The 24022-nt window shown below is 39.2% G+C and overlaps 2 protein-coding genes across 9 annotated transcripts in view; both read right to left on the minus strand.

Moving 5' to 3' along the window:
- Nucleotides 1–16226, minus strand: part of ZNF410 (zinc finger protein 410) — a 39917-nt gene extending 23691 nt beyond the window's left edge. For 2 of the 4 annotated variants that reach the window (XR_003515668.1, XM_027569889.2), the window contains exons 1-3: nt 16081–16226; nt 4171–4352; nt 2986–3121 (exon numbers count right to left, since the gene is read on the minus strand). Coding sequence is in view for 3 of the 4 variants with exons in the window: in XM_027569889.2 (XP_027425690.1) it covers nt 2986–3121; nt 4171–4203 (169 nt within the window). In the remaining variant the exon portion in view is untranslated. Of the gene's footprint in view, nt 1–2985; nt 3122–4170; nt 4353–6223; nt 6333–16080 lie in introns of all 4 variants that reach the window. The other 2 variants (XM_027569888.2, XM_027569887.2) reach the window with 2 other exon arrangements.
- A 1053-nt stretch (nt 16227–17279) lies between these two features.
- PTGR2 (prostaglandin reductase 2) overlaps nt 17280–24022 on the minus strand; it is a 35367-nt gene continuing 28624 nt past the window's right edge. For 2 of the 5 annotated variants that reach the window (XM_027571522.2, XM_027571520.2), the window contains exon 9: nt 17280–18315. In XM_027571522.2, coding sequence (XP_027427323.1) covers nt 18239–18315 — 77 coding nt within the window. In that variant the 3' untranslated portion in view covers nt 17280–18238. The remainder of the gene's footprint in view (nt 18316–24022) is intronic. The other 3 variants (XM_027571519.2, XM_027571518.2, XM_027571521.2) reach the window with 2 other exon arrangements.

The raw sequence follows: 24022 nt of genomic DNA on the forward strand, positions 1-24022 counted from the left end.
GACCACGGCTTTATGTGGCACCTCTCTCCACGGAGCTCACCATTCTGATACACAGCACCGAACACCCTTATCACATCCCTTCTAGGAGCAGCAGCCTTTTTATTTTACAAATACAAAATTTCCCTCAGAAGAGAACAGAGATATAACTTTAAGTTTTAAAGGGAGTCAGCCAAAATGTGAGGGACAAACTCATTTGACATTTGGATGTGCCAACCAACCAACCAACCATCCACATTTGGACATCACAGGCCTTTGTCCTTTTGAGGTCAGAAATCAGTACTTTTCCCTCAAAAAATATAGTTATACAATGAATACTAACTCAAGAATAGGATCTAAATTTTAAATTATTATTTTTCTTATTATCCCTCCCTTTAATTTTTATAGCATGTATGTGACAGTTCTATTGAGTCATTAGGGGGAAAAAAACCACAGCCTGAGAAATCACTGAAATTTTATAGAATCATAAATATGTTTCATTATACTTCCAGGTTTACACTAAAATGTAAAGAAATAATTCAGAAGACTTGCTCTCTAGGACTTTACTCTAAGGAAAGGAATGACTTTCCAAAGGTTTTCGTTTGCAATAAAACGAGGAATTGCACTACAGTGCTAAAGCACTCAATGTTTTCAGGGGTTTCAGTCATCTTTATAAAAGGCAGATAATTTTTTTCCTTTTTTTAAGGAAGTTAACAGATATTATAGGAATGAAAGTGGAAGCCTAGGGATAGACAGTACTGCCACTTCAAAGTCTAATGAAATAGTACAATATCAATGTACTTAATGTCACAGAACTGGTTAAATCGTAAGTTTATGTGATTAAAATGGTTAACTGGTTTAAATGGCAAATCTTTAGTTATGTATATTTTATCATACACAAAAAGTTTTTAATGAATTTCATAGCAGTACTGTTTGTAATAGTAAAACACTGGAAAATAACTAAATATTCATCAACAGTGTCATGGATAAAGAAGCTGTGGTTACACTCATGTAACAGAACGCTATACGGCAATGAAACCAACCACAGCTATACACACAAGGATGAATCTCACAACTACAGAGTAACATAAGAAAGGTACAACAATATACATTCATATGATTCCAAGGTCTAAAAACACCTAAGATTAAACTGCATTGCTTCGATCTCAGTGGTTAAACTTGGGAAACAAATATCGGTCAAATAATTGAGGATAGCGGTGACCTATGAAGAACACAGGCTGTCTTTATCCGGGAGGAACCCATGGGGGTTTGGGAGCTGGCAAGGTTCTACTTCTTGATTGGGTGGTGGGGATCTCCTTTATAATAATTCTTCGAAATGTATAAGCACAGGGTTTTATACTTTTCTGTATCTATCACAAATCCCAACTAAAAAGAAAACATACCGGCCATGCATGGAATGATACACACATATTTAAGAGGGAGGGGAATAAAGTTAGGGATGTATGTGCAGATACATTTGTGTTTGTAATATTATGTTTCATGAGCTGGGAGGTGAGTACATGGGTTTTCACTTATTATTACTGATATTGGTTATCTAAAATATTTTTACTCAGGGTACCTGGCAGGCTCGATCGATCAAAAGAGCATGAGACTCTTGATCTTGGGGTTGTGAGTTTGAGCCCCACAGTGGGTGATAAACAAAAACTTTTTAAAAATAAAATAAAATAAAATATTTTTAATCAAAATTAAAACTAAAGTTAATGTAGAAAAGAAGATTGATGATTTTGTTCTTCTTTTCATTTCAATATTGTTAAAATATTTATTCAACAAATTAAAATAGGGAGAGAAAAATTTAAGCCCAATGAAGATCAAAATTCATTTGCACGTGGAAATGTACATATATTGAAAATCCGTAAGGATTTGGAAAAACTCCAATGTACCAGTAGAAAAATCGGAGTTGAACGACAGAAGATGTGTGAAAGCTAGGAACTAGACAGGGAAACCTTAAGTCAATACTAGTTGGTTGAATGTATCTGTCCTTCTTGAATCTTTAAACATTGAAAAAAATTTTAAAGTCACTTCAAAAAAAAAAATCAAAGAAACAGGACATCACTAGATAACAGTAACTAGAAGACTTTATAAGCTGTCACCAATCACCAATAGGTGGTGACCCTCCCCTCCCCTGATTTAACATCAGAATTCCAAATTTTAAATATTCCAATTTCCAGAAAGAAACTTATTGCACCCAAAAATAATGTTCTCCTTGCTAACAGTCAAGGAATAGGATCTCCTTCTCCCCATCCAAAGTTAATCTCACAACTCATGATCAGCATTCTAGTTCCTCCTACCTCTCCTAGAGCCTCCCCCCTAATTAGCCACTCTTTCTGTTCGCACCTCTCCAACTGGCTCTTTCCTCTTAGCATAAAACCATCCTCAAATATTTCTGATCTTAAAAAAAGAATTCTGCCATCTACTTTATGTCCTTCTCTTTTTCCTTCCCATAGCAGGAGAGTCTTGAGAAAGTGTGGTTACTTCTTCAACTATACTTACCTTGCACTGATACCTCAACCCTCTACAACCTGGCTTCTCCATTACCTTTCCATGGAACAGGTCCTGCCAACGTCAACAATGTTGGCCCTATCTCATTGGGACAGTCCCTATCTCATGGGCCTCTTAGAAGCATCTGACATAGTGACTATTCTCTTGAGTTCCATGCCTGCACTCTGTACCAGTATTTCTCTTACTGCTCTAGCCTTTCCTTTTTCCCTCCTTCATAGGCTCTCCTGCTTTACCCTGTACCTTGAATAGGGAGTTCCACATTGGTCTTTTCTTTTCACTCTCACATTTTATGAATGATCCTATCCATTACTATGGCTTAAATTACCAATGCACTTGTTAACTCCTATGGTTGCTTATTCTTCATGATTCCTAGTTTTTACAGTTTCTACAAGTCAGTTATAAAGTCATTTATCCCATCCCACCAGTATGATAGAAGAGGCTAAGCTCTTAAAACTTGCTTATCTTATTTCTTGTAATCTTAATTTTTACCTGGTAACATTAGCCGACTGCATTCTGAGGCCTCAGTCACCGGAAGGAGGGATAAGCAAGTAATGTCTTTAGCTTCTGATTCTACTAGCCCCTGTCCCAATGGGATGGACGTATTCTGAACAAACTGTACCAGGAGCTGGGGGGTTGGGGGGGAGAGGAGGAAGAGACAATATTGAAAAATACAAGTTGTTAGGAATGAATCTAAACCTCTGAACTTACCAAAAGCTCACAGCGTAATTAAGTCTTTATTGCTTACTAGTCTCAACCACATTCACAGAACAACTAAATTAACTACAAAATAACATTTAAAGTTATTTTTATCAAGTGCTCTGTTCTAAAGAAAAGCTGTATTATATTGGCTCATTTAATCCTCACCTTAACCCAGTAAGATTGAACATGTATTTTAAAGATAAGGAATATAAAAAATAAATAAAGATAAGGAATCAAGTTGAAGACATCAAATGACTTATCTAAGGTCACATGACTAGTAGGGGAAGTAAGTCTTCAAACTTAATCTGATTCCAAATTCATTGACCTTTCCACTATGTGACACAGATGTACTAAAATTAAAGGAAGAGAAATGAATAAAAATAAAAAAATGATTAGGGGCACGTGGGTGGCTCAGCCAGTTAAGCCTCCGACTCTTGATCTCAGCTCAGGTCTTGATCTCAGGGTTGTGAGTTCAAGCCCCATGTTGGGCTCCACACTAGGCATGGAGCCTACTTAAAAAAATAAATGAAAATAAAATAAATAATAAATAAATAATATTTAAATCCTCTAATTGCATTTAGAAAGAAAACACTTTCAGATACATACAAAATTAACTGAAAAATGGTTGTGGTAGTAAATATTTATATATGTATATACATATCCACATATGCCACATATATATAAAACTTTTGTCATTATGTAATTACCTAGATGTATAAGAACTTATACTTACTTAAACATAAAAAGCTATAGGTAAAAAAGAGTTTTTAAATCTTTGAAAAAGTACTTAGTGATAGAAAAAGTAATAAACTAGTAGTTATGACCAAAACCATATGGCCCACAAAACCTAAAATATTTACTATCTGGCTCATTACAGAAGTTTACTGACTTCCTGAACTAAAGACAAACCTCGGAAGATAGCCCACAATCAATCAATCAATCAATCAATCAATCAATAGCACTGCCTGGGCTCACCTCTGGTTTGGATTCTAACTCATCTGATAACATTGATTCAGCTTCCAAATCCTGTAGCTGTTCAGGGACAGGTTAAAAATTTAATTCAGAGTCAACGACACCTTCCTGTTATGCTCATATTCCTCTAGGAAATGCTATGCTTTTCCTGTAAGATGCTGTGCTGGGTGGGTAATCAATTTAGCCTAAAAAAGGATGAGAGAGAGAGAGAATCAGAGGAGTAGAAAAATGTAGCTAAATAAATAAAGGCACTTCTCCACATATCTGAAAATCACAAGCAAACAAATAAAGAATCCAGCCCAAAACACTTGTTTTAAAATAGAACAAGCCCAATAGATGTCAAAATCCATTAAAAGTTGTACTTTGTAGAATTTCTACTTCCAATAATCTATTTTTTAAAAGGTCTTAAAAACAGAAAAAGTACATGCCCAAAGAACTTAATGTTAGCATCTATAATAATAAACAACTGCAAGCAAGATATAAATACACATATATGCCCAACACTTAGGGAATGGTTAATTAGATTATGGCACTGTCACTTAAAAATATGGTTATAAAAATAATGCAACAAGAAGTGCCAATGACATGTTAAATTACAAAAACAAAATACAAAATTATATACTTGCTATTAAAACTAATTAAGATATGAACAGAAAAAAGTAAAAGGAAATTAATACAACTATGATAATAACTATATTAGGTGGCAGGCTGGTATGACTTATTTTTCTTTTCTCAATTTCCTCATCTTTCTAAAAGTAGTTATACAGTCAAAATATGAACAGTGTTTCCCAAAAGTAGTACCCTTGGGACCCTGATGTAACTGTTCTCCCCCCATAATTAAAATTCTTACTTTCTTATCGCTTAATTTTTTCAGACTTTTGACAAAAGAGTCCACTGTATTTTGTACAATTGGTGCTAAAATTGGGAGCTCTGCCATATACAAAGTAATTACACAGTGTAAAATGTACCCGGATGGGAGTTTTCAATTAATACCAAAGTAACTGGAAAGTTAGAACAAGGCAGGCTTACTCTACAAAAAAGGCATTTAGAAGTTCCTGAATAAATGTTTATTGTCCTGTTGGTTCCTTCCTCTCCCCCTTGCTAGCTTCCAGAAATCCTCACTTTCATCATAAAAAAATAACAATTCACAAGATGTAAATGAAAGTGTCCTTTTAAGTTTCCCACATGATTTAAAATCAAGTATCATAAATCTCTGACTTTTCCCCTACGTTTTTCTTATTCAAGCTCTATACATAATAGTTCAATGTTGTTTATTCATCCCTCTTTTCCACAGAGGAAGGAACCAAGGTTCGGTGCATCACTTGCTCAAGTTAAGTTGCAGAGCCAGGACTCCCACCCACAGAGCAGGTTGGCATGGAATAGTGATTACACCTATCTACTTACATCTATGTCTGACCTTGAAACACCAGGGTTTAAGAATTCCTTCTCCCCAATTCCAGGTCATCTCAAGAAGCCAAGAAATAACCAAATATTTGTTTAGGTTATTCTTAAGGTTCCTCAAATTCTGAGTTTCCAGGGATGTAAAACCTCTAGGAAACTAAACAACTATTTGCTGCCCTTTATATTTGTTAGGTTTCTTAGAAACCAATGATGCTCCCTGCGTTTCCATTATCCTTACCCAATGAAAAATGAAAAAAAAAAATGAAGTTTATGAATATATGCACTGGACGAGGGAAAAATCATATACTAGATCTTAGATACTTTTGCAAAGCTGTAATAAAATTTAAAGAAGGAAGCTGCCACCTCTCTTATAGTTTAAGAGCCACCTCTAGATCACCATTTCTCAAGGGTCCATGGTTATCTATGATATCTTATATCTTTTTATTTTAGTGTCTTCATTTCAGTGATAATTTTTCAAGAAAATAACACAAGCATTTTCTGGAACAAATAGGTATCCATATTATAACTGAGTTCTCCCCAAATTTGTTGCCCATGTTTGTGGTTTGTATGTGTACTAAACTAAAGAGAGACTAATAGGTAGCATAGAGTAGCACAGGCAGGCAGTACCTTATCAAGTGCACTGTGTGAATCTCACCTTTAACACAGCAACTCGCTATGTATATCAGCCGGAAGTGTGATGGCAAATATGCAATTAAATTTGTTTCTATCCTCAATTCCCATTATCATTTAACAGGTTTCAAAAACTGCAATGCAATTTTTAAATAACAGCTTCAATGAGATATAATTCATATACCACACAATTCACTCATTTAAAGAGTACAGTTAAATTGTTTTTAGTATATTCACAGAGTTGTGCAACCACAACCACAATCAATTTTACAACAATTTCATCACCCCAAAAAAGAAAACCTGTACCTATCAGCAATCACTCCCCATTTCCTCCCAACCCTCACCCCAACCAGGCCTAGGGAACCACTAATTCCTGTCTCTATGGATTTGCCTATTCTAAACATTTCATATAAATGGAATTATACATGTGATCTTTTGTGCTTGACTGCTATCACTTAGCATAACGCTCCCAAGGTTCAGCCATCTTGTAGCATGAATCAGTACTTAATTTCTTTTTATTGCCAATAATACTCTATTGTATGGATATACATTTTATTTATCCATGTACCACTTAATGGACATTTGATTATTTCTACAATTTGGCTATTATGAATAATGCTGCTATGAACATTCATGTACAAGTTTTTGAGTAGACATATGTTCTTACTCTTTTGGATATACACCTAGATGTGTAATTGCTAGGTCATATGTTAACTCTATGTTTAACCTCTTGAGGAATTACCAGGCTGTTTTCTGCACCATTTCATAATCCCACTAGCAGTGGATTTCTCTGCATTCTCACCAACACATTATTATAGCCCTCCTAGTAGGTGTGAACGGTAACTCATTGTGGTTTTGAGTTGCATTACCTGATGGCTAATGATACTGAGCATCTCTTCAAGTGTTTATAGACCACTTGTACATCTTTTTAGGAGAAATACTTATTCAGATCACTGGCCCATTTTTTAAATTGAGTTGTCCTTTTATTATTGAATTGTAAGAGTTCTTTATATATTCTAGATACAAGCCCCTTATCAGATATCTGATTTGCACAAACTTCCTCCCATTCTGTGTTCTCGTTTGCGACACAAATCTTATCTTCATCTGAACAAGGCAACTCTAACTCTGACAATACCTCTATCAATACCACATTAAAATTGGCATTCAAGGACTTGTAGTCAGTTTTGGTTACACCTGAGATCCCATTATCACATGCTGCTTAACAATGTCTTAACATTTTAAAATACATACCTTGTATGATATTCTCTGCATAGTATTACTAAAGTTAAAATGTAGAAACAGAGGAAATATATTATTGAATCCAAGGGTAAATCTTTCCACTATTAAGTTCAACATTAAGTACTGCATTTCAGCAAAACGACATCCCTACCAAATAATATGAATGTTATTTTGAATTTTGTTTATGGTGTGGTTTACAACTGTATACTTATTCATAAAGATATAAATCATGGCAACTGATATAACTAAACTGTACTACCTGCATGGTTCCCTAGAGCCATCAAAACATCAGGCTGCTAATACTGTAATGAATTTGTATGGTGGCAGATGGTAACTACCCTTATCCTGGTGAGCAATGAGTAGTATATCAAATTGTGGTAATGTGTCAAATTGTCAAATCATTATGTTGTACATCTGAAACTAATTTAACATTGTATGTCAACTATTCATCAATTAAAAATATATATTAGACTGCTTAAAGGAAACAATCTTGGTTCAGCATGTTAATTTTTTTTTAAAAATCCACTGACCCTACCACTGTTATTATTGAATTATTTGTAAACTTAGTTTTGATTTTAGTTGATTAAGAGCTACTGGGAACTTCAGCATAGAAGGATGAGAATTACTACCTAGCTTTATGTCAAAGTATATTTAGAGTAATCATAATAAAAAACTGCCAGTATGGGGGCCAATATAGTGTCCAATGCAATGTTCTTCCTTTAAATGCAATTTGCATGACAGTGGAGTGAAAGGCACAGCTCTTACTCAAAAGGAAACTATTTTTTTTTTAAGATTTTATTTATTTATTTGACAGAGAAATAGAGAAAGAGCACGAGTAGGCAGAGCAGCAGGCAGAGAGAGAAGCAGACGCTCCATTGAGCAGGGAGCCTGATGTGGGGCTTGAGCCCAAGAACCCTGGGATCATGACCTGAGCCAAAGGCAGCCACTTAACTAACTGAGCCACCCAGGTGCCCCAAAAGGAAGCTATTTTTAAGTTAACTATGGGTCTCAAGGAGATTTCTTCCCAGGCTTTCTTATGCTATTAATTAAGAGACTAGAAATGCAATACTGAGTGGTCACCCCAAATTCTTGAATGTGAACATGAATATTTGTTTTGTTTTGGTTTTTTTGTATCTTTACCTGGTAGACAGGCAAAATTTATACCCTTTCCTTTCAAATTAGAAAAATTACTAATTTAGCCCAATAATAAGAGATAATGATATTTAACTATCAGCAACCAAGGTCAAATCGTATTTTCCACAAATCATAAATAAGGCATCTTGGCTGTGGATAGAGTTCATAACAAAACAAAATGATCTCAGACACCCAAGGACTAGTCTAATAAATATTATTAATAAATATGAAATAAGTAGTTCTAGTCAGACCCTTTTCTTCCTCTACTCTTGGCAACAACAGGATTCTACTGTGTGCATGGTTCCTTATGGCCACCAAAGCACATTAGACTGCTTACAGAAAATTACCTTGGTCTAGCAGAAATTCTGTTTTTTAGAAATCCACTAACCCTGCCAATGCTATTATGTTAACAGCTAATAAAAGCAGAAAATGTTAATATGTTATCCCATAGTCAGCCTAAAGGTTAAAAAGAATGCAGGCAATACAAACCTTTGCAATGAACCAAAGCAAAGAACACAAGAAGCTCTGAAAAGTTCCGTAAATTTGTAACAAAAGAACTCATAACAAAAGTAAAGCCGATTTAAGACAATAGCAATCTCTATGACCTAGACCATCCTGAGAACAATTCTCCTTCTGTTTTTAGCCAAATAAACAAATCCTGAGAACTGAAGTCTGATTAACTGCATTCTTCTTCTACAGTACACTCAATATCATCCAGCAAATTATGCATTAAGTAGCTGAACAAGTTAAATAAAGAAGCTGAGATATGTTTATTAAAAAAAAAAAAAATCCAAGGTCTCTAAAACAGAAATCAAATTCTGCCTCTGACTTTTTGGTTGAGACCTAGCCAGGCTACTCATCTTCTGGGCCCTAGGAAATTCATCTGAAATACAGATGAAACAAATCTACCCTAGGATTATTTATGTATCAGTCAATAGAAATAATTGAAAAATTCTTCAGAAACAAAGCTCTGCATAAGTGCTTAAGAAACAAGTAAATAGGGCGCCTGGGTGGCTCAGTTGGTTAAGCATCTGCCTTCAGCTCAGGTCATGATCCCAGGGTCCTGGGAGTCGCATGGGGCTCCCTGCTCAGTGGGGAGTCTTCTCCCTCTGCCCTTCCTCCCCCCCCCACCACTCCCTGCTCTCTAGCTCACTCTCTTGCTCAAATAAATAAAGAAAATCTTTTAAAAAAAAGAAACAAGTAAATGTTTCAAATGCTCTGTATACTCCAGAATATTAAGAAATGCGCCTGGCTGGTTCAGTTGGTAGTGTGTGTGACTCTTGATCTTGGGGTTGTTAGTTCCAGCCTCCCGTTGGGTGTAGAGATTACTTAAAATAAAATCAAAAAAAAAAAAAAAGAAAGAAAGAAAGAAAGAAAAGAAATCTGCCTTTTATTACTGTCCAAATTCCCTATAAAGCAGTGGTTTTCAAACATTTTGCCTGCAAATCACAGTAAGATACATTTTCCATCATACCCCAGAGAGTGAAATACTAAGACATATACAAGTAACACATTTTCATGAAACAATACTAGCCTATGCTAATCTCATGTACTCTGATTTTTTAAAACTAAAACTCACTAAACTGATCTCAAAAGCTACTTAACAGATTACATCCCAAAGACTGAAAAACAGTATAAAATATCTTCAAAAGTCTAAAATACATATGTTAAACAGAGACTCAGCCATAAAACGTAAAGCCATTGATATAAACCTGCTATATATATGTGTGTGTGTATAACACACACACATATATACATACACACATATATTACAATCAGCAATTATCATTGATCAGAGTCTTGGGGAAACTGAAATTACTTGAATCCTTACACAAGACAGGAATTAGTGGTAACACCAAGTTAGGAGGGTAGAGATGGCTTAAAACTAATGCAGGCTACATGGAGAAATACTGGGTGGGAGAACCAAGCCAAAATAAACTAAACAAGCAACAGGAGAACAGAGCTGATACAGGCGGTATCTTGCCTCAGTCCTGACTGCCATACAGAAGGGAGTGTATTCCAAAAGGAAAGATGACCAGGGGCTTTTACTGCTCTGCCTCAAGAAAGAAACAGAACATCATTGTGTCAACTTCTCCCCAAAAGCAATTTGATTCCACCCTAGGAAAACAAAGCCTAGAATATCAGTACTGCTCTTACTTTAGGGAGGTAGAAAATGCCTTGACCTTGACCCACTTTCAGAAAGAAGTGGGGGGAGTGAGAAAAAAGAGGGAAGAAATTGAGAAACACTGTGGTCCCCCCAATTGGTAACCAATCTGCTTCTCAGTTCCCTCCATATCTACCTGTGGCTGACCACAAATATAGACCCAAACAATGCTTCACTAAAGATGAAAAAAACTAAAACAAAAATTCTACTAATGGTAGGGAATTACCATGCTCAAAAATTAAAATTAAAATTAAAATTAAAATTAAAATTAAAATTAAAAAAAGAACCGTTTGGGGCACCTGGATGGCTCAATTGTTAAGAGGCTGCCTTCGACTCTAGGTCATGATCCCAGGGTCCTGGGATAGAGCCCAGCATCCGGCTCCCTGCTCAGCGGGAGGCCTTGCTTCTCTCTCTCCCACTCCCCCTGCTTGTGTTCCCTCTCTCGCTCTCTGTCAAATAAATAAATAAAATATTTTTTAAAAAGGAAGGAAGGAAAGAAGAAAAGAAAGAAAAGAAAAGAACAGTTTAAATTTTGGTATAAAATAGTAGTCCTGGGACCGGACACCTGGGTGGCTCAGTGGGTTAAGTGTCTGAGTGGGGAGCCTGCTTCTTCCTCTGCCTGCAGCTTCCCTGCTTGTACTCACTCTCTCTCTCTGACAAATAAATAAATAAAATCTAAAAAAAAAATTCCTAGGGGAAGATAAACAAAGTACCTAGGGACGCCTGGGTGGCTCAGACCCTGCATCTGCCTTCCGCTCAGGTCATGATCCCAGGGGCCTGGGATCAAGTCCTGCATCAGGCCCCTTGCTCAGCAGGAGAGCCTGCTTCTCCCTCTGCCCACCGCTCCTACTTGTGCGTGCACTCTCTCTGACAATTAAATAATCTTAAAAAAAAAAAGCCCAAGTAACTTTTTATATCCCTATCTAGCATATTATGGACGTTGATTAAATTCTAAGAACAAAGTGATAATAGGTACTAGTGAGAGAAATCTGGATTAGAGAACTGTGAAGCCAGAATGAATCTTAGAAACTATAGGATTCATCCTGGGCCTTCCCTCTTCCTTCCCAGGATCTGCTGAGGTGTTCCATTCCCACAGCCTTCATTTTTATTCCAGTCACCTCCCCATTTCTCTTCAATCCTTCAGAGCCAAATTTATCAAGAGACTTGTCTCCACCTTCAAATCTCCAATCACTATCCAATCCCATCACTTCACCAAAGCTTCTCTTATAAAGGTTACCAAAGATCTTCATGTTACCAAATTGGAGGGACACTTAACAGCCCCAATCTTACTTGACCTTTGCAATGAACTATTGTTTTTAATTGTCACACATTCATTTCCGCTGCCTGGGTGACAGATCTACATTATGTCTGGGGATCCACCCCTCCCCCACTGGATACATCCTTGGTTGAGACTATAGATTAAGGTGTTCTTTTCTTCACTGGCCAACTGTTGGACACTTGACCCATATTGAACAAATCAGACACTCTTCCTCAGAATGTGAATTCTCAAAGAAGTAACAAAGGGCTGAAAACTGCTGCAGCAGCCCTTTCATGCCAGTAATGCTGCTAGCAGCCTCCCCTAGAGCTGCTCCGATTCCTGTCCTTCATGAAGCCAGGGCCTTCATCATTTCCTTTGATCCCATGAGCTGCCCACATCCTTGTTATAAATTCCTCTTCTGAAGCAAACTGGTCACTTGCAAACAGAGCCATAACTGGTATTATCCCTTAGAAGCACTGCCTCCTTCCTCCAACACTTATACTCTCTGCTTCCAAGATACATGTTCCTCATTTTACTCTTACATCATTGCCATTCCTCCAGTTTCCTTTGGTAACTCCTATACTCTTCCTGTACTCAGCCTCTAAATATTAATATTCCTCAGGATAGTATTCAGGCTCTCTTTTCTTGCTACATTCTCCTCCTAGTGTAAACTTATGACTTTAAATGATAGTCTTCAATTTTTTTAAGGTTTTATTTAAATTCCAATTAGTTAACATACAGTGCAATATTAGTTTCACGTATATAATAGTTATTCAACACTTCTATACAACACCTGGAGCTCATCACCAAAATTTTTATCTACAGCCCAGATACCTCCTTTCAGCTGCAGACTTGCATATACAATTGCTTACCCGACATCTCTACTTAACATTTTAATTTGATATCTCAAATTTAACATGTCCAAAATGAATTCTCTCCCAAGCCTGTTTCCCATCACACCCTGCCAGCCCCACTCACCACAACCCTCTACTCAAGACGAGACCACCGTTCACCCCATTTAGGAGTCGTTTTTATTACTTTCTTTCCTTTCCTCCCAATATCCAGTCCAGCTGCAAGTCCTACTGAGACAGCAAATCCACCTACTTCTATCTCTGTCACCACCCTATTTCAGGCCACCATCAATACTTGTCCTAAACTACTGTTAGTGCCACCTGACTGGTCTCCCTGCTTCTACTCTTGCCTCCATCCATTCTATTCTCTTCACAGTAGTAAACAGCATCTTAAAATGTGAGTTCTATTATATCACTCACCTGCTTGAAACTCTTTACTTGGCTTCCCAATGCACCTACACAAAATCCAAACCCCTTATCCTAGCCTGTGAGAACCTTATGTGATCCACTCGCGCTTCTCCAACCACACTTCAAGAGTCAGTCTCCCTTATGTGCTCACCAAGCTTCAGCCATCTTAGTTCCTTGAACAAATTAAGCTCTTTCTGATGTTAGGGATGTGCACATGTCATTTCCTCTACCTTGGAATGCTTTTACCTTTCTCTCCATTGGTTAGCTCTTTTTCATTCTTCTGGGCTCTGCTTAACTATCAACTCATTTAGAGAGGCTTTGTCTGATCGTCTTATCCAAAGACTCCCCATACTTCCACCTTTATTCTCTATCTCTGTTTCTAATTCCTTTTTTTTTTTTAAGATTTTATTTATTTGTCAGAGAGAGAGAGAAAGAGCACAAGCAGAGGGAGGGGCAGGTAGAGGGAGAAGCAGGCTCCCGGAGGAGCAAGGAGCCTGACGTGGGACTCAGGACCCTGGGATCATGACCTGAGCCGAAGGCAGACACTTAACTGACTGAGCCACCCAGGTGTCTTGCTGTTTCTAATTCCTTTGGTTTTATATAGCATTCATTTTTTGTCTGGCTACCCTGTAAATTGTAAGCTCCATAAACAAGGGCAGGAACTAGTCTGTCTTGGTCACAACTTTACCTTCCACCACCTAGCATTGTGCCTGGCAAAGTATTATGTAATTCATAAGGAATTCAGGCCTCCAAGAGTCATTTCTGATACTGTGAAGCTCTCTTGGCTTTACTGTGAGATTTAAGGGCTTCCATACAAACTTCCCTGCAAGCACCTAGTAAACACTGAATAAATATCTGTAGAGTAATGAATGACATGCAAATACCGGAATTTTTGTCTCTACTCCTAACCTCTCTTCTGAACCCTAAATTTTCATTTCTAACTGCTTATCTCCCCATGGATATCCATCTCAAACCTAACAATGTCCAAAATCCAGATTATCATCTCCACCACCAAACTTGTTCTTCTTCCTGTATTACCCATTTCAATTATTGCCCAATCTTCTTCCCACGCAGCTGTAAATTCTAGGTCTTTAACAATGTCTCTCATCCTCCATATTTAAATAACCCCAGTAGTTCTGATTCCCCCAAATTTATTCCTCCTGTAATACCCTGTTTAGGTCTCATTATCTTTCAAGTACACTATTAAAATAGGCTTCTAACTGGTCACCCTGTCCTAAAAATTCCCCCTTTCAATCCATCTTTTAATGCAGCCGCTTGAGTTATCTTTCCGAAACAGAAATGCTTATGTTACTCCACTCACTCAAAATTCAGTGCCTCAGAATACTAGTCAAATTCCTAAGCATGGCATTTCAAATATTCTACAGTATATCCTCAAATACTGTTCCAGTTACAGCACTGTCCATATTCTCCAATTAACCCTTTACTCCATCCCCCATGGACTGGCTTTTGGAAATCACACCAGCCTATTTCAGTGCTCAAGTCTTTGCTTAGAACAGTTCTTCCACCAGTAATAAACACTCCCAATCCAGCTGTGATATTTTGAAATCCTTTCCAGCCTTTAAAATACAACTCAAATGCCATCCTCCACTAAGTCACTGATCCTTTCCCGCCAATCAAAACAAATCTGTGCTTTTCTCTGGTGTTTTTGGCAACACACTGTTTCACCTCTCTTTAGCAACTATTCCATCCCGCCCTGGCTGTTCTACATGCATATCTTTTTCACTGGTTAAGGTCGTTGAATTTATTCATTCTAACTCTCATTAACCTAGTATGATGCTTTGAACAAACTAAGCATTCAAAAAGTATCTGCTGAATAAATAGGTAAGCCTCTTCACCTACACAGGAGAAACAAAAGCACTAGAGATCAAGTAACTTGTCAAAAATCAAACATGTACTTAAATGCAAGAATTCTTAAAAATTAGCACCTAAATCTTCCGTTGACTTTACTCTGTCCACGCTAAGATAACACAAAGTGGAATTTCTCACTCCCTAACAACAAAATGCCACTGACTCTATTTCAAAATGTTTCTTTTACTCTCCTTGCAAATATGTTACGTTGACCCATGTGCCAAAGTGATTAAGTACAAATTCTTAAGTCCCAGGTTAGTAATATTTAACTTCCAAATGGTGCCTAAACGCATTTCAGGCCTCATGAGCAAGTAGGATAAACTTTAATAAACTAACTCCATTCTTTCCTCTGAAGAAACTTCAGAGGATAAATTCAACCGGCGAACGCATACAGGCTGTAAACACAGCCCACAGCCTCGCCTTGAAATGACAGGCGAAGGAGAAGCCAGGAGCCAAGCCCCTCAGAGCCGGCAGCCTTCCTTCTTCTAGACCCAGGAAATAAGTGGACGTATGAAAGAGGGTAGCTCTGGGATGAAATAATCCAGGGCAGAGTCCTCTTGGCATCCTCTTTCCCCCTCTGCAAAGGCCTTGGTGTAGGGCCCCAAGGCCCGCGGGCAGGGCCCGGCTGCGGGGGCAGTCCAGCAGCCCCCGCCCTTAGGGACTCGCTGCTGACTCCAGCTTTCTCAAGACCGTCTTGTTCCTAAGCCCCTACCCCCAAAACCAAGCAAAGGAGCAATCACATCAGCCACAACGCCGCGAGGGGAAGGGCCGAAGCCGTAGGGCTTCAGACCGGCCGCTCCCGGGCCCGCCAGATCTGGGAGGGGTGCCCAAGGGGGGCGGTCTCCCTGTCCTCTCCGGAGGCGAACTCGGCCCGAGCCCCTGAGGAGCCGGTACTGGCTCCCTCCCTCTCGGGGACCACCTAGCTGCGCGGGTGTGGCCTGGCCCAGACCGGAGCTCACCTTCCCGTCCCGGGCAGCCTGCTAGCCGTCAAGGCGGTCCCGAATTCCGTCCACACACAGCGTCTTCCGGCTCCCGCCGGAAGCAGCGGCAGCGCGGGACAGGAAGTTTGGCCGGCCCCCAACGCTCACACCCACTCGCTTGCCCCAGAGTGGACCTGGGCGGCCCGGCGCGGGGTTCCGCCCGAGGCGTGGAGGGATGGAGGGAGGCGGGAGGCGGGAGGCCGGGCTGTCTGCGCAGGGCCGGGCCTCCGGACGCTAGGAGCTGTGGTCTCCCGAGCCCTGTTCATTCGGGCCTTGGGGCCCGGCGATCTGCGAAGCCCGAAAACGGGGTCAGTTCATTCCAGCCGTGACATCACTGCTTCCTTGCAGCAGCAGATGGGGTAGTTTTTCCTGTCAGCTGAGAGCGAAACTAGTTACAATGGAGGCCAGCGAGAAAGAGAGCACTACTTAAACATTTACCGAAGTTCTCACTGAAGAGGACCTCAAAGCTTCGCTGCCTGAGAAGGGAACTTGCAGAATCTAGTTCTGCATTGCATTCGGGACAGGGTAAGAATTGAGACTCAGGTGTACAACTTTTCTTCTAATATCAATTCCCTAGAGTCTGGGATCCCTATATGAGGATGGAAAGAGCTCTCGAATACCCACACTGGGGTCTAGAACACTTGAGTTCCAGGCTGGATGCCATCACGTTAGAGCTTTATGCGGTTGAGACTTTGAAATTACTAATTTTTAAATACTTGCTGTGTGCCAAAGGATGAGGAACTCAACTAAAATAGTGGCAGTGGGAATTAAAGGAGTTCTCTAAGGCATTTTCAGCGTTGACAGGCCTGATGACAGGCCATCTGAATGAGTGACGGAGTATTAGTTTGGGTGCACAATGGTGATTTAAAAACAAAGCAGAAACGTGTAAGAGGAAGGTGATTCCTCTTTAGATAAACAGTTTATCCCGCATGCCAACAGGATATTTTACTTGGGAGGTCCTAAGCTCAAGTAAGAGGTCAGAAATAGAGATGCAGATTTGGGAGTTATCAACATACAGCGCTCTCTGGAGATGAAATGATCCAGGAAAGGTATATAAAAGAAGAGGACACTGAGGTCAGCTGGAGTGACTGATGACTCACACAGTTTGAATCTATGTCCTACAAATGTTGCAGACAAAAGTATATAGCAGGGTGTAAAAAGGTGACCATAAACCAGCACAACACTTGAAAAATATCTTCAATTTTATTGTAAAGGGTTGATTATAATTAATGAAACAAACCGTCTTATTTAGAGGTACATTAGATCTTGAACACTCATGTTTACAACCAATTGTTAATTTGCTCAGTCCTGTCATTTTCTAAAGCTGTCTTTGTTGCCTAAATCTTTCTGATCACTTAAAACTTCAAGTGATGTTTTTATCTATTTGCCCTCAAAATCTTTACACTATTTGACAGTATGTAACTGCTAACCTAAAACAAACATGCTTTTATCAATACATGTATTTGAGTTTTTAGGCTATACAGTAAATTATTTAGCAAAACACAAACAGATAATCCTCTGTAATAAACTAGTCTTTTCATCAACCTGACTGACCTGTTTTCTTCTCAACACAAAACCTCTGCTCTCCTATCCTAAAAACTGCTCCACAAGCTCTAAATTCCCCCCAAACCCCAACACATGCTCTGCCATTAAATCTCTTCCATCTACAATATAGAAAAGCCATCCCAATTCTATTCTTATACCAAGTTACAGTTCAAGAATTATGTAAAGCATTTTCAGGTCAACATATATTTACTATGTGTCTTCTCAAGCATTCTATTTTAAATAAAAGTTAACTGTAAAAATTGACTTATTAAGCTGATCCATTAAGCACTTATATCAAATCTCCGGTGGTTTCAGAATATCTGATCAAATATCATATATCAGTTTTAGTAAAAGAAAGAAAAATAGGTCATGTTGACTTCAATCTACTACTGTAAATAATCATGTTGGATATAGAAAACACATATGATATTGAAGATATAGGAAAAAATTATGCAACTAGAAAATATTACCAACGATCACATTTAAATAAAAAGCCATCTGTACTCTAAGATATTTTTTAATGTATCTTAAAAATCTTTGTGCAAAATGGAAAGAAATCTGTATATTTCCTTGATAAAGATGCTTATACAGATTACACAGAGGTTTCTTCTGAAATGCAAACTATCTGCTTTCCTATGTTACCTCCTGTCATCATGGACTGGAATGCAGCTAGAAAGAAAAAAAACCTAGGTTACATGAAAACATGAATATCACTATCATACATGTTTATTAGTACATGAAACAGTTAATTTGAATAATTTCTGCGATGATCTTAATATTAAGAATAGAAGGAAACTGTCATGAAAAGAAGTTACAAGATAAACTAACCCAATTTATATCTTAAAAATGTGCTTTTACCCAAACTATAAATACTTATATCTACCTCAATATTCACTGTTTACAGAGTCTGAAGACTAGAATAAGTATGAGGATAAAATGTCAGGAAAATCAATTTTCCAAAAACTATTAAAAATAATAGAAATCTGGGGCACCTGGGTGGCTAAGTGATCAACTCTCGATTTCCACTCAGGTCCTGATCTCTGGGTGGTGATCTCTGGGTCATGAGGTGGAGCCCCACACTGGGCTCTGTGCTGGGCGTGGAGCGTGCCTGGGATTCTCTCTCCTTCTGCCTCTGCCTCCCCCCACGTCCCCGCACTCCCTATCCCCACTCGCGCACTCTCTCCAAAAATTAAAAAGATTATAGAAATCTTGGGGCGCCTGGGTGGCTCAGTCAGTTAAGCATCTCCCTTTGGCTCAGGTCATGATCCTGGAGTCCTGGGATCTAGCCCCTCCATGGGCTTCCTGCTCAGCGGAGAGTTTGCTTCTCCCTCTCCCTCTTCCCCTCCCCCTGCTTGTGCTCTCTAGCTCTGTCAAATAAATAAAATCTTTTAAAAAAAATAGAAATCTAATCATAAAGTTTTACTAAGTAAAATGCACATCTGTTTATGCCAGGAAAATGAGTGAAATTTATATTTCTGTTTGGTAAACATATTGATCAAATGTATTAAATATTTTTTCTATAAAAGTCAAAAAATCAGTTTAATCTCTTTCATTTGAAACAAAGAATGTTGAAATCTGTGTATATTAGGAAAAAAAAAACCTAGGGGCGCCTGGGTGGCTCACTTGTTTAAGCTTCTGCCTTCAGCTCAGGTCATGATCCCAGGGTCCTGGGACTGAGCCCCATGCCAGGCTCCCTGCTCAGCAGGATGTCTGCCTCTCCCCTTGTCTCCCCTCCCACCCCCCCAACTTGTGGCTCATGCTCACTCTTTCTCTCTCAAATAAATAAATAAAATCTTAAAAAAAAACTTAAATATTGAAAATCTGTTTAATATAATCTTATGATGCCTTAGAACCATTCAACCTGGGGCACCTGGGTGGCTCAGTCCCTTAAGTGTCTGCCTTGGGCTCAGGTCATGATCTCAGGATCCTGGGATTGCCCAGCATTTGGGCTCCCTGCTCAGTAGGGAGCCTGCTACTCCCTCTTCCTCTGCTCCTACCCCCTGCTCATGCTCACTGGCGCTCTCTCTCAAATAAATAAAACCAATCTGAAAAAGTTACGTAGAAGCTAAATGACTTTCATGATTCTTACGTTTTTTTCGTAACTTGTTTCAAAACCAAAGAAACATTTATTTTATGATTTGAAATGAAAACAATACTTCTTAAATACCTCTAAGCTGAACTTTAACGAAGTTTGATGAAGATATTTAAGTAAACTCGCAGGGTGGTTTTACAGGAAAGAAAGAAATGCTTTAAAAAGAAAAAAACAGGAGGCGGAGCAAGATGGCGGAGGAGTAGGAGACCTAGATTTCCTCTGGTCTCTCAGGAATTCAGCTGAATAGGGATCAAACCATTCTGAACACCTACGAACTCAACAGGAGATCGAAGAGGAGAGTAGCAACAACTCTCTGAACAGAGAAGCGACCACTTCCTGGAAGGTAGGACGTGCGGAGAAGTGAATCCAGGGCGATATTCGGGAGGATAGATGGCGGGGGAGGGGCCTCCGCCAGCCGCTTCTGGCAAGTGGTAGAACCGTGGAGCACAAAATCGGACCTTTTAGAAGTTGGCTTGGCTGAGGGACATCGCTGCAGTGGCTAAGCAGGGGCTGGAATCCTCCCGTGACAGTGTGGTCTCAGGACCCTCGGGGTCACAGAAAGACCGGGGGTGCCTGAGTGCAGCAGAGCTCCCAGGTATCAGAGCAGGGAAGCCGGCTGCAGAGACGGAGCCGAGGCACGGGCTCTCAGCTCCGGGTTGCCATAAACTGTGATCCGCGGCCCAGTTGGGCCACTGCTCCTCCAGCAGGGACCCAACAAGCGGCAGAGCTGGGGAGACGCCCCTTCCGTCCCGGGGAGGAGCGGCGCGGGAATGCACCGCAGGGATCTGCTGGGTTTGGAGACTCCACACGGGGTCGGGTGCCAGAGAGCAACGCTGGGTCACAGGCCGGGTGAGCACGGAGTGCGGCCGGAGACCAGGGAGACGGGAGTGACTGCTTTTCTCTGGGGGTGCACTGAGGAGCGGGGCCCCGAGTTCTAAGCTCCTCCGGGTGGAGATTGGGAGGCCACCATTTTCACCCTGGTCCTCCAAAGCTGTACCGAGAGCTTGCAGGGAACAAAAGCTCCTGAGAGCAAACCCAAGCAGCTTCCTTAGCCCGGACCGACAAGGGTGGGGCAATTCAGCCTCCGGCAAAGACATTTAGAAACCACAGCAACAGACCCCTCCCCCAGAAGATCAGCACGAACAGCCAGCAAGCCAAGACCAAGTTTACGGATCAAGGAGAACGGGAGAACTCCAGCGCTAGGGGAATACTGCACATAGAATTCATGGCCTTTTTTTACCATGATTCATTAGTTCATCAAAGTTAATTTTTGTTAACTGTTTTTTTTATTTTTCTTTTTCCCTTTTTCAACCAACATCTTATCAATCCCTTTTTTTAAAAAAAACATTTTTTTATTTTTCATTTTTAGAGTCATATTTTATCCCTTCATAGTAGTTACCCTTATTTTTGGCATATATATATATAAGTTGTTCTCTCTTTAAAATTTTGAGATAGTTTCTTCTAACAGATCAAAATATACCCTAAATCACTAGTGTATGGCTTTGTTCTAGTCTCCTGCCTGATCACATTCTCTCCCTTTTTCCTTTTTTTTTTCTTAAATCTTCTTTCTTTTTTCAAACAACTTCTTATCAAGTCCTTTTATAAAATCTTTTATAATTTTCATATTTACAATCATCTTCCATCCCTTCATTGTATCAACACTTATTTTGTACATATATGTCTTTCTTCCTTTAAAATTTTAGGAGGCACTTTTTTCTAACAGACCAAAATACGCCCAAAATCTAGTGTGTGGCACTGATCTATGCACTAGCCTGATCATATTTGATCACATTCTGCTTTTTTTTGTATTGTTCTGTTTTTGTTTTTATCTTTTTTTTCTTTTATCTTTTTTTTTTTTTCTCTTTCTTTTTTCTTTCTTTCCCTTTCTTTTCCCCTGGTTTCAGGTCTTTTCGGATTTGTATACAGTATATTTGCTGGGGATGTTGTAAACCTGTTAGCATTTTGTTCTCTCATTCATCTATTCTCCTCTGGACAAAATGACAAGACGAAAAAAATCACCTCAGCAAAAAGAACAAGAGGTAGTACCGTCAGCCAGGGACCTACTCAATACGGACATTAGTACGATGTCGGACATAGAGTTCAGAATCATGACTTTAAAGATACTAGCTGGGCTTGAAAAAAGCGTGGAACTTATTAGAGAAACCCTTTCTGGAGAAATAAAAGAACTAAAATCTAACCAAGTCGAAATCAAAAAGGCTATTGATGAGGTGCAATCAAAAATGGGGGCACTAACTGCTAGGATAAATGAGGCAGAAGAGAGAATCAGTGATATAGAAGACCAAATGATGGAAAATAAAGAAGCTGAGAAAAAGAGAGAGAAACAACTACAGGATCACGAGGGCAGAATTCGAGAGATAAGTGATACGATAAGATGAAACACCATTAGAATAATTGGGATCCCAGAAGAAGAAGAAAGAGAGAGAGGAGCAGAAGGTATATTGGAGCAAATAATAGCAGAGAACTTCCCTAATGTGAGGAAGGAAACAGGCATCAAAATCCAGGAGGCACAGAGAACCCCTCTCAAAATCAATAAAAATAGGTCAACACCCCGACATCTAATAGTAAAACTTACAAGTCTCAGAGACAAAGAGAAAATCCTGAAAGCAGCTCGGGAGAAGAGATATGTAACCTACAATGGTAGAAACATTAGATTGGCAACAGACCTATCCACAGAGACCTGGCAGGCCAGAAAGGACTGGCAAGATATCTTCAGAGCACTAAACGAGAAAAATATGCAGCCAAGAATACTATATCCAGCTAGGCTGTCATTGAAAATAGAAGGAGAGATAAAAAGCTTCCAGAACAAACAAAAATTAAAGGAATTTGCAAACACGAAACCAGCCCTCCAAGAAATATTGAAAGGGGTCCTCTAAGCAAAGAGAGAGCCTAAAAGCAGCAAAGATCAGAAAGGAACACAGACAACATACAGTAACAGTCACCTTACAGGCAATACAATGGCACTAAATTCATACCTTTCAATAGTTACCCTGAATGTAAATGGGTTAAATGCCCCAATCAAAAGACACAGGCTATCAGATTGGATTAAAAAACAAGACCCATCAATATGCTCTCTGCAAGAGACTCATTTTAGACCCAAACACACCCCCAGATTGAAAGTGAGGGGGTGGAAAACCATTTACCATGCTAATGGACATCAAAAGAAAGCTGGGGTGGCAATCCTTATATCAGACAAACTAGATTTTAAAACAAAGACTGTAATAAGAGATGAGGAAGGACACTATATCCTACTTAAAGGGTCTATCCAACAAGAAGATCTAACAATTGTAAATATATATGCCCCGAACATGGGAGCAGCCAATTATATAAGGCAATTAATAACAAAAGCAAAGAAACACATTGACAACAATACAATAATAGTGGGGGACTTTAACACCCCCCTGACTGAAATGGACAGATCATCTAAGCAAAAGATCAACAAGGAAATAAAGACTTTAAATGACACACTGGACCAAATGGACTTCACAGACACATTCAGAACATTCCATCCCAAAGCAACAGAATACACATTCTTCCCTAGTGCCCATGGAACATTCTCCAGAATTGATCACATCCTAGGTCACAAATCAGGTCTCAACTGGTACCAAAAGATTGGGATCATTCCCTGCATATTTTCAGACCACAATGCTTTGAAACTAGAACTCAATCACAAGAGGAAAGTCGGAAAGAACTCAAATACATGGAGGCTAAAGAGCATCCTACTAAAGAATGAATGGGTCAACCAGGATTTTAAAGAAGAATTAAAAAAATTCATGGAAACCAATGAAAATGAAAACACAACTGTTCAAAATCTTTGGGATACAGCAAAGGCAGTCCTGAGAGGAAAGTATACAGCAATACAAGCCTTTCTCAAGAAACAAGAAAGGTCTCAAATACACAACCTAACTCTACACCTAAAGGAGCTGGAGAAAGAACAGCAAATAAAGCCTAAACCCAGCAGGAGACGAGAAATATTAAAGATCAGAGCAGAAATCAATGAACTAGAAACCAAAAGAACAGTAGAACAGATCAACGAAACTAGGAGCTGGTTCTTTGAAAGAATTAACAAGATTGATGAACCCCTGGCCAGACTTATCCAAAAGAAAAGAGAAGTGACCCAAATGAACAAAATCATGAATGAAAGAGAGATCACAACCAACACCAAAGAAATACAAACAATTATAAGAACATATTATGAGCAACTCTATGCCAGCAAATTAGATAACCTGGAAGAAATGGGTGCATTCCTAGAGATATATCAACTAC

The sequence above is a fragment of the Zalophus californianus genome, chromosome 6, assembly GCF_009762305.2.
Source record: "Zalophus californianus isolate mZalCal1 chromosome 6, mZalCal1.pri.v2, whole genome shotgun sequence".
Lineage (NCBI taxonomy): Eukaryota > Metazoa > Chordata > Mammalia > Carnivora > Otariidae > Zalophus > Zalophus californianus.